The following is a 10,143-nucleotide window of genomic DNA, read 5'->3' as shown; positions in this document are numbered from 1 at the left end:
CCCCAAAATCCCTTCAGAGACCCCGGAGACCCTCCAGAGACCCCCAAAACCCCCCAGAAACCCCAAAACCCCCTCAGAGACCCCAAAACCCTCCACAGAACCCCCCCAACTCCCCTCCCCCTCGTGCTCCTGAGACTCCCCAGAGACCCCCTGGGCTGCTCACACACTCTGGAGACCCCCCCTGAGATCCCTCAGAGACCCCCCAAACCCCTGCCAGGCTCCTCAGAGACCCCCAAAACCCCCCCCGGAGACCCCTCAGAGACCCCCAAGGTCTCCCCCAAAACCCCCCCCAGGGGTGTCAGGGAGGGTTGATTCTGCAGCTGCAGCCCCCTCCCCACCTCCCACTCCCCATTGGGGGTCTCAGAGGGATGTGACGCTGCAGCTGCAGCCACCCCTGCCCTGGGGGGTGTCACACGGGGTGACGCTGCAGCTGCAGCCCCCTGGGCCATTGGGGGGTCTCACAGGGGGGTGACGCTGCAGCTGCAGCCCCCTGCCCACCTCCCACTCCCCATTGGGGGTCTCAGGGAGTGATGATGCTGCAGCTGCAGCCCCCTGCCCTGGGGTGTGTCACAGGGGGTGACGCTGCAGCTGCAGCCCCTCGGGGGTGTCACAGGGGGGTGACGCTGCAGCTGCAGGCCCCTCGGGGGTGTTCACACGGGGGTGACGCGGCGGCGGCAGCAGGCGCAGCGGAGGCAGCGCAGCGCGGCCAGGCTGAGGCGCAGCAGCGGCCCGTGCGCGAACAGCAGCACGCCACAAGCTGCGCACCGACAGCTCCCACCGACGGGTCCGCGTACTTGAGCGCCACCAGCGGCGTGTATAGGCGGTTGGTCTGGGTGCGGAACGGGGGGCGCCGAGCCACCACCACCGACACGATGGCCTGCGAGGGCGGCAGCAGCGGGCTGCAGGGATCTGCAGGGGGCTTCAGGGGGCTGCAGGGGGGCTGCAGGGAGCTTCAGGGAGCTTCAGGGGGCTGCAGGGGGGCTGCAGGGAGCTTCAGGGGAGCTGCAGGGGGCTGCAGGGAGCTTCAGGGGGCTGCAGGGAGCTTCAGGGGGCTTCAGGGAGCTGCAGGAGGCTGCAGGGGGTTTCAGGGGGCTGCAGGGGGCTTCAGGGAGCAGGGAGAGCTCCGCAGAGCGAGCTGCAGAGCCCAGGCAGTGCAAACCCCCAGCCCAGAGCAGGGGCAGCAAGGGGAGGGCTCACAAGAACCCACCCAGGGCTGTGGGGATGTCAGAGTCACCTCACTGGGAAGGGAAGGGCAGGGAACTGGGGTGATGGGGGCCAGGGTGTGCTGGGAGCTCAGTCACAGCAGCTCAGGGGCTGGGAGGGAGCTGCAGAGCTCGGGCAGGGCACAAACACAGCCCCCAGACCCTCCTTTAAGGCTTTGGGAGCCTCCCCCCTGCCCCCAGACCCCTCATTTAGAGCTTTAGGAGCTTCCCCCTGCTCCCAGACCCCACTTTAGGGCTTTGGGATCCCTCCATGCCCCCAGACCCTCCTTTAGGAGCCTCCCCCTGCCCCCAGACCCTCCTTTAGAGCTTTAGGAGCCTCCCCCCTGCCCCCAGACCCTCCTTCAGGGCTTTGGGATCCCTCCATGCCCCCAGACCCCTCCTTTAGGAGCCTCCCCCTGCCCCCAGACCCCTCCTTCAGGGCTTTGGGAGCCTCCCCCTGTCCCCAGACCCCTCATTTAGAGCTTTGGGAGCCTCCCCCTGCCCTCCCAGACCCTCCTTTAGAGCTTTAGGAGCTTCCCCGTGCCCCCAGACCCTCCTCCATGGCTTTGGGAGCCTCCCCCTGCCCTCCCAGACCTCAGCCACAGCGTCGGGGCTCTGCCCCAGGGTGCTGAAGATGCTCTGCGAGGCCGGGAGATAAACGTCCCTGAAGTAGCGAAGGGTGAGCGGATCCACCCCGGGGAAGTCGGAGCCAGACGCGTCCCGCAGCAGCTTCAGCTCGAAGTCGGTGTTCACGGGACCCGGCTCCACCAGGGACACGCTGCGGGGGCGTCCGGGGGCTGAGCTCAGCCCTGGCCCGGGCGCCGCTCTCGGTCCCCCCCGGGGCGCCGCACTCACAAGACGTTGAACTGCAGGAGCTGCACGGCCAGGCTCTCGCAGAAACCTTCCACCGCGAACTTGGAGGCGGCGTAAACGTCGTTGAAAACGACCCCTGAGGGGAGGGGAAAGGCGGGATGGGAGCGGCTGGGGGGGAGCTGCTGGGCTCTGCCGGCGTGAAGCTGCTGCCCCCGGCTCAGGGGGCTCGGGGACGGGTCCAGGGGGGGTTGGGAACCTCCTGAGACTGGAAGGGACCTGCAGAGCTCACCCAGCCCCAAACACCCCCTGCAGAAGCAGCTCCCACCTAGATCAGGGGTCTTGAAGCCCCCCCAAGCAATGGTGGGGGCTGGAAGGGACCTGCAGAGCTCACCCAGCCCTAAAGCAGCTGCCCCTGGCTCAGGGGGCTCAGGGACGTGTCCAGGGGGGGTTTGGGAACCTCCTGAGACTGGAAGGGACCTGCAGAGCTCACCCAGCACAACCCCCTGCTAAAGCAGGTTACTCTCAATCAGGAGGCTCAGGAACGTGTCCAGGGGGGTCTTGAAGCCCCCCAAGCAATGGTGGGGGCTGGAAGGGACCTGCAGAGCTCCTCCAGCCCCCAACCCCCTGCTAAAGCAGCTTCCCCTGGCTCAGGGGGGCTCAGGGACGTGTCCAGGAGGGTTGGGGAACCTCCTGAGGAGCCTCCACAACCCTCCCTGGCCTCTCTCCAGCCCTTCCCTGTGTGTCTGGAGCTGGGGGGAGCCCAGCACTGGGCACAGGACCCCAGCTGAGGCCTCCCCAGGGCAGAGCAGAGGGGGAGCAGAACCTCCCTGACCTGCTGCCCACACTCAACCCCCCCCAGGCTGCCACTGGCCTCTTGCCCACGAGGACACGCTGCTGGCCCATGTTTGGGGTCTCCCAGGTCTCCCTCCTGGAGCTGCTCCCCAGCAGGTGCCCCCCAGCCTGTGCTGGGGGCAGGGGAGTGGGGAGGGGGGCTGCTCCCCAGTGTGTGCTGGTGCAGGGGGTTGGGGGAGGGGGGCTTCTCCCCAACTGGAAGGGCTCTGGGGTCTCAGGGGTGGGGAGGGGGCTGCTCTCCAGCCTGTGCTGCTGCAGGGGTTTGGGGAGGGGGGCTGCTCCCCAATGTGTGCTGGTGCAGGGGGCTGCTCCTCCCCAATTGGAAGGGCTCTGGGGTCTCAGGGGTGGGGGAGGGGGCTGCTCCCCAGTGTGTGCTGGTGCAGGACCAGTTCCCCCCCCCTGCAGCCCCCCTGCCCTTGCTGCCCCTCAGCAGGTTCCCCTGTGCCCAACCTCTCCAGCTGCTCGAGACCCCACTGAAGGGGGGATACGTGGGGGGGATGTTGGGGGGGGGGATGTGGGGGCTCGATGTCACTGAGACCCCCTCCCCAGCCATGTGTGGGGACAGCCTGTGCAGCCCCCCCAGCCCTCACCCTGCAGCCCCATGACGCTGCTGACCACCAGGATGTGGCCCCTCTGCCGCTGCTTCATCCCCGGCAGCACAGCCTTCACCATCCTCACCACGCCGAAGAAGTTGGTCTCGAAGATGAGCTTCATCTCGGCCATGCTGATGCTCTCCAGGGGCCCCCACGTGCCCCACGCCGGCGTTGTTCACTGCCAGGGGGGCGGGGGGCAGCTTCCCAGACCCCTCCCCACGCTGCCCTGAGCCCCTCCCAGCCCCCCCACTGGTGCCAGTGCCAGGGGGCAGCTCAGAGACCCCCCCTGCAACCCTCCCCATGCACCCCCAGAGCCCCTACCAGCCCCTCACTGCTGTCACTCACTGACAGGGGGCAGGGGGAGCTCAGAGACCCCCCCTGCAGCCCTCCCTGGCTGATCCCTGACCCCCCTCCCAGCCCCTTACTACCAGGGGGCAGAGGGAGCTCAGAGACCCCCCTCTAACCTTCCCCATGCAGCCCCTGGGCCTCTCCCAGCCCCTCACTGGTGTTATTCATGGGCAGGGGGAGCTCAGAGACCCCCCAGAGCCCACCCCCACCCAGCTCCTGCTCCCCTTCCAGCCCCTCACTGTCAGGGGGTCAGGGGGGAGCTCAGAGACCCCCCTCTAACCTTCCCCATGCACCCCCTGACCCCCTACCAGCCCCTCACTGCTGTCACTCACTGCCAGGGTGCAGGGGGAGCTCAGAGACCCCCCTTTTGGCTCCCCAGGCAGCCCCAGCCCCTCACCCAGCACATCCACGTGCCCCCCAGGGATGTCCTGCAGACACTCGGCCACGGAGCTGTCGCTGCACACATCCAGCCTCCGGATGCTCAGCGTCTTGCCCAGCGCCTCTCCCCGCCGCCGCCTCCAGCTTCTCCTTCTTGCCCAGGTCCCTCATGGTGGCCACAACTGCAGGGGGAGCCCCAGCCCGGCTCAGGGGAGCCCCCACACAGGAGGTCAGAGGGTCGAGGCAGGGTGATGCTGGCTGAGCTGCTTTGGTAACACGGCTCGTAATCCCCTCCCGGGGTTAATCCCCAGCCTCGGGGGGGCAGCTGCTGGGTTGGGGGGGTACCCAGGGGTGTGTGAGTGTGTGTGTGTGTGCACAGGGGTGGGGAGAATGTGCCCCAGCCCCCCTGCTAAAGCTGCTGCCCCTGGCTCAGGGGGCACAGGAATGAGCCCGGGGGGGGTTGGGAACCTCCTGAGACTGGAAGGGACCTGCAGAGCTCACCCAGCCCCCAAACCCCCTGCTAAAGCAGGTTCCTCTCAATCAGGAGGCTCAGGAACGTGTCCAGGGGGGTCTTGAAGCCCCCAAGGAATGGTGGGGACTGGAAGGGTCCTGCAGAGCTCATCCAGTCCCCCAACCCCCTGCTAAAGCAGCTTCTCCCTGGCTCAGGGGGGCTCAGGGATGTGTCCAGGGGGGTTGGGAACCTCCTGAGACTGGAAGGGACCTGCAGAGCTCACCCAGCCCCAAACCCCCCTGCAGAAGCAGCTCCCACCTAGATCAGGGGTCTTGAAGCCCCCCCAAGCAATGGTGGGGGCTGGAAGGGCCCTGCAGAGCTCATCCAGTCCCCAACCCCCCCGCAGAAGCAGCTTCCCCTGGCTCAGGGGGCTCAGGGACGTGTCCAGGGGGGGTGGGAACCTCCTGAGGAGCCTCCACAGCCTCCCTGTGCCAGGGCTCCCTCAGAAGTTGCTTCTCCTCGTGTTCAGCTGGAGCTTTGTGCCCTTCCCCCCGGTCCTGCCACTGTCCTGTGTCGTGTGTCCCCCCCTCAGCCCCCCAACACCCTCCTGACACCCACCCTGGAGGGACCCTGAGGTGCTGGTGAGGTCACACTGGTGTGAGCAGCCAGTGAGGCCGAGGGGCTGGTGCTGGGGGGGGTGCTGGGGGGCGCTGGGGGGCGCTGGGGGGGCGCTGGGGGGCGCTGGGGGGGGGCTCAGGGGCACCTCAGCTCAGCAAGAGCAAAGGGGGGGGGGGGGGGGGGTCTGAGCACTTGGAGGGGGGTCCTGGGGGACAAAGGCTCCAGAGCTGCCTGCATGGGACACCCCAAACCCTGCAGCAGGGATGGGGTGGGGGGGCCGTGGGTGCCCCTCAAGCTGAGCCCCCTCCCCCCTTGCTCACCCTGGAAGCGCTGCTGGGGGTCCTGAGCCAAGCTGACGGCGACGCTGAGGCCGATGCCCGAGGAGCAGCCGGTGACCAGGACGGTTCGAGGCGAGGGGGGAGGCCATGGCTGAGCCCCCCCCAACACACACACGGGCCCCAAAGGCTCTTATGGGATCAGCACCCGTCACGTGGGAGCAGGATGAGGCTCAGGGAGGCCACAAAGCAAACGGGGGGGGGGCTGCAGCTTGGCCCCTCCCCACCATCACCAGCACAGAGGGGACCCCCAGGCTGGGGGGTGGGTCCCAGGGGGGCTGGTTGAGCTTGGGGAGGGGGCTGTGGCATGGCCAGAGCTTCAGAGAGGGGGGTGAGGGGCTGGTTTTTGGGGGGGTGCAGAGACAGGACTGATATCTGTGGGGCTGAGTGACTCAGGACCCCCCGGGGGTCCCACAACAGCAGCTGCAGGGGGTGGCGTGGGAGGGGTCCCCCAACCCCCCTCCCCACCCCTTAGAGCCCACCGTGGGGGGCAGGAGCCCCAAAACACACAGGTTTGGGTAGGGGGAGAGGGGGGGAGTGATGGGTGGGCTCTGGGGCTGCTCCTCCCATCCCTGACCCCCCCTAAATCCTCATCCCCAGGGGGAGGGGTCACCAAAGCAAAGGGGGAGCTCCAGGGCTGCTCCCCCCACCCCGACCCCCCTCCCCCAAATCCCCACTCCGGGGGGGGGGGGGGTGAGGGCAAGGGGGGGGCTCTGGGGCTGCTCCCCCCCATCCCTGACCCCTCTCCCCATCTTTGCTCCCCCCCAAATCCTCATCCCCAGGGGGGACACCAGGGCAAGGGGGGGGGTTCCAGGGGCTGCTCCCCCCCATCCCTGCCCCCCCCCCCCCCAATCCCCATCCCTGGGGGGGCTCCGGGGCTACTCCCCCCATCCCTGACCCCCCCACCCCAAATCCCCACCCCCGGGGGGGGTGAATCCCCGGGGCCACCCCAGCCAAGGGACCCCCCGCGACCACCCCCCGGGGGCTGCGGGTACCCCCGGGGCGGGGGGACGGGGGATGCTGGACCCGAGCGGCGGCTGCGGCTGCGGCTGCGGCTCCGGTAACGGCTCCGGTGACGGCTCCGGGGTGGGGAGGGGGAGGGGAGGGGATGGGGAGGGGGGAGGGGGATGGACCCGACCCGCTTTGGGCTCCGGTACCGCGCGCAGCGGCGGAGCGGCCCCGCCGGGGTCGGCGTGTGCAGGATGCGCTTCCTCCCGGGCCTCCTCCTCCTCCTCCTCCTCCTCCTCCTCCTCTCCGGCGGCTCCCCCGCGATGCAGGTAACGGCGGGCGGGGGGCGGGGGGCGCGGGGAGGGGGGTTTGGGAAGGGGGAGGGCGCCGGGCGGTGCTTGGAGCGTCCCCTCGGTGATGCCCCCCGCTGGGTACCGGCGCTGGGGGTGATGCCGGGAGCGACCCCCCCGCACACACACGGGTGTGTCCCCAGGATGGGGACCCCGGGGTGCCCACGGAGGGGGGATCTGGGGGGGTCCCGGTGTCTGTGAGTGGTTCAGGGGGGTCTCTGGGTGGTTACTTGGGTGCTTCCCACAGCCAGGGTGGGTGTTGGGCTTCATCCTGGTGTCCCAGCACCCTCCTGGCCCTTGCTCCTGGTCACCTGGGTGCAGGGACAGCGGTGTGACCCCTCCCCAGACCCCCTCCCCAAGCAGGGGCTGGGGGCTGCTGTGGCCCCTCACCCCGTGGCAGAGTGGAGTGAGGGACACGTGGTGACGGGGTGTTGGCACCTTCACACGTGGCCACTGAGGCTGAGGGGTGGTGATGGTCTGGATCCACCCCATCATCCCCCTACCCCAACCCCATCCCACCCCATCCATCCCATCCCATCACATCCCATCTCATCCCACTCATCCCATCCCATCCCATCCCATCCCCAACCCAACCCCACCCCATCCCATCCCACCCCATCCCATCCCATCCCATCCCATCCCACCCCATCCATCCCATCCCATCCCATTCCATCCCATTCATCCCATCCCATCCCATCCCATCCCATCCCATCCCATCCCATCCCATCACATCCCATCCCACTCCATCCATCCCATCCCATCCCATCCCATCCCATCCCATCCCACCCCATCCATCCCATCCCATCCCATTCCATCCCATTCATCCCATCCCATCCCATCCCATCCCATCCCATCCCATCCCATCCCATCACATCCCATCTCATCCCACTCATCCCATCCCATCCCATCCCATCCCATCCCATCCCATCCCATCCCATCCCATCCCACCTGTATCAGGGGTTGGGGCTGTGTCAGGGGGGGTTGGCCCCATCCCCAAGTCACAACGTGTCTCCACCATCCCACCCCCCCTCCCAGCCAAGTGCCCCCGGGGTCGGCACCAGCCCAACTCCCACGTGCCACTGGGAAACCCCCCAAAAGGCCGAGACCACGGCCCCCCCCCGACCCCCCTCCCCTCGTTCCTCCAGACGGTGCCGCCCCTGGGGCGGGGGGCTGCAGGAGCTGAACCCGCCGCGTCCCACATCCCGCGTCCCTCATCCCGCATCCCTCCATCCCGCATCCCTCGTCCCACATCCCGCATCCCTCATCCCTCATCCCTCATCCCGCATCCCTCCATCCCTCATCCCGCCGTGGGGCCGGGGACAGGGGGGCTGCTCTGGGGGGTCCCAACGACGTCCCCCCACCCCTCCCAGCATCCCCCCGCGCTGGTTTTGGGGGGGGGCGGGGCCCGGCGCTGTCGGCGGTGGGTGGGTGGTGGTTGGTTGGTGGGTGGTTGGTGGGTGGTGGGTGGTGGGTGGGTGGTGGTTGGTGGTTGTTGGTGGTTGTGCAGCCTGTTGCATATTCATGAGCCGGGGTTGCCAGGCTTTGGGGGGCTGCACAGCCCGGACTCCCCTCAGCCCCCCCCAGCCCAGGCCCTGCTTCCTGGCTGATGCTTTTATTTGGGGGGGGGTCGCAGGGTGAATTGGGGGCAATTTGAAGCAGGGATTCGGTCCCTGCCCTGCCCTTGTCCCCCCCCCAGCTGCAGCTGTGGGACCCCAAAGCTGCCTCTGTGGGTGCTGCCCCCCGGGGGGCGCTGGTGGGGCTGGGGAGGAGGGGGATGTGGGGGCACAGACAGGGGCTGGGGAGCTCTGGGGGGCTTTGGCTGTCCCCACAGCAGCTGGATCCCCCCCTTTCACCCCCATAAATAGCTGCTCTGTCCCCCCCCACCCGAGTGGGGTCTGCAGCTCATTACCCAGCAGCGTGCTCAGCCCCAGTTAATGAGCCCCCGCTTAATGAGCCCCCAGTTAATGAGCCCCCGGTTAATGAGCCCCAGTTAATGAGCTGGAAGGGAACGGGTTGTGTGGGGGAACGAAGAGGTGAGGAGGAGATTTGGGGGTCTCAAAGGAAAGGGAGGGGGGTCTCCTCAGTCCCCCTGTGCTGCCCTGGCTGCACAAAGCCCCTCTGGCGAAGCCACCCCGGCAGCGTGAGACACCCCACCAGTGTCCCCCCACTCGTGGGGAAGGGGGGAGGGGTTGGAACCCCTGTCCCATGGCCCTGGAGGTCGATCCTCACCTCCCACCCCCAGCCCCCAAAAACACATCCTTGGGGTGGCAGCCGCAGCTCTGGGGGTCGCTGCACGGGGACACCCACCTTTCAGGGGGCGGTGTGGACCCTCCCCGTGAGACCCGACCCCCACTTTGGGGGGCTCTACCCACTCTGGGGGGGGGAGGGGGGGATGTCTCAGAGGTGAGCATCCACCCTCTGGTCCCTGGGGACTTTGGGGACAGTCGTTGCACAGGAGCACCCCAAAACGCGCGGCTTGGGGGGTTCCGGGGTGCGAGGGGGTGCGAGGGGGTGTGAGGGGGGTGTGAGGGGGTGCGAGGGGGGGTGGGTTTTCCCCCTGCGTCCGCACGCGTGGGAGCTGGTGCTGTGCGTGTCCGTCCCCACGCGGGGGGCACTCGGTGACCGTGGAAGCAGCCAAAAAGCAGCGAGAGGATGCTCAAAGCGCTGGGGAGGGGGGAGGGATGGGGGGGTCCCGGGCTCAGGGTGGGCACCCGCCGGCAGAACGGCTTGAGAGGGTTTGGGGGGACGGGGGGGATCACAAGGAGCTGCTGAAGTGGGGAAGGGTCGCGCTGGGGACCGGGAAAGGGGGGTCGTATCCTTCCCAGTGCCCGCAGCAGCCGTGGGTGAGGGTGGAGGTGAGGATTTGGGGGGTCTGGAGGGGGGCGGGGGGCGGCTTGTGGGGCTTCAACAGGAGCTAGAAGGGGGTTGTGTGCGGGGCGGGGGGGCTGCAGCCTCCAAATCGGGGTGTCAGTGATCCCCGGTACCGGTGTAAGGGAGAGCTGGGGGCTCAGGGGGTCCTGCTCCCCCAAACCTGGGGTCTGTGGGGTCCTGTTCCCCCAACCCGAGGGTTTCTGGGGGTCTCGCTCCCCCAGCCCAGGGGTCTCCAGAGTCCTGCTCCCCCCGACCAGCCTGTTCCAAAGGGAACGGGGTTGGATGGTGCTGTGCCAGGCAGGACCATCCCGAACCGGGACCATCCCGAACCGTGTCGGGTACGACCCCCCCAACTCCCCATCCCCAAATAGCGACCACTCCGAA

General features: G+C 68.3%; 1 protein-coding gene across 1 annotated transcript; it reads right to left on the bottom strand.

Moving 5' to 3' along the window:
- Nucleotides 1–649: 649 nt before the first annotated feature.
- Nucleotides 650–4,368, bottom strand: RDH8 (retinol dehydrogenase 8). Its single transcript, XM_062015645.1, is given in 8 exon segments — nucleotides 650–776; nucleotides 779–877; nucleotides 1,797–1,980; nucleotides 2,058–2,151; nucleotides 3,458–3,611; nucleotides 3,613–3,638; nucleotides 4,206–4,314; nucleotides 4,316–4,368. Coding segments are annotated over 8 exon segments (834 nt in total). The 5' UTR covers nucleotides 4,358–4,368; the 3' UTR covers nucleotide 650.
- Between the last annotated feature and the right edge of the window lie 5,775 nt (nucleotides 4,369–10,143).

Source organism: Colius striatus, chromosome 26, assembly GCF_028858725.1.
Source record: "Colius striatus isolate bColStr4 chromosome 26, bColStr4.1.hap1, whole genome shotgun sequence".
NCBI lineage: Eukaryota > Metazoa > Chordata > Aves > Coliiformes > Coliidae > Colius > Colius striatus.
This window is presented reverse-complemented; position numbering and strand designations above follow the sequence as displayed.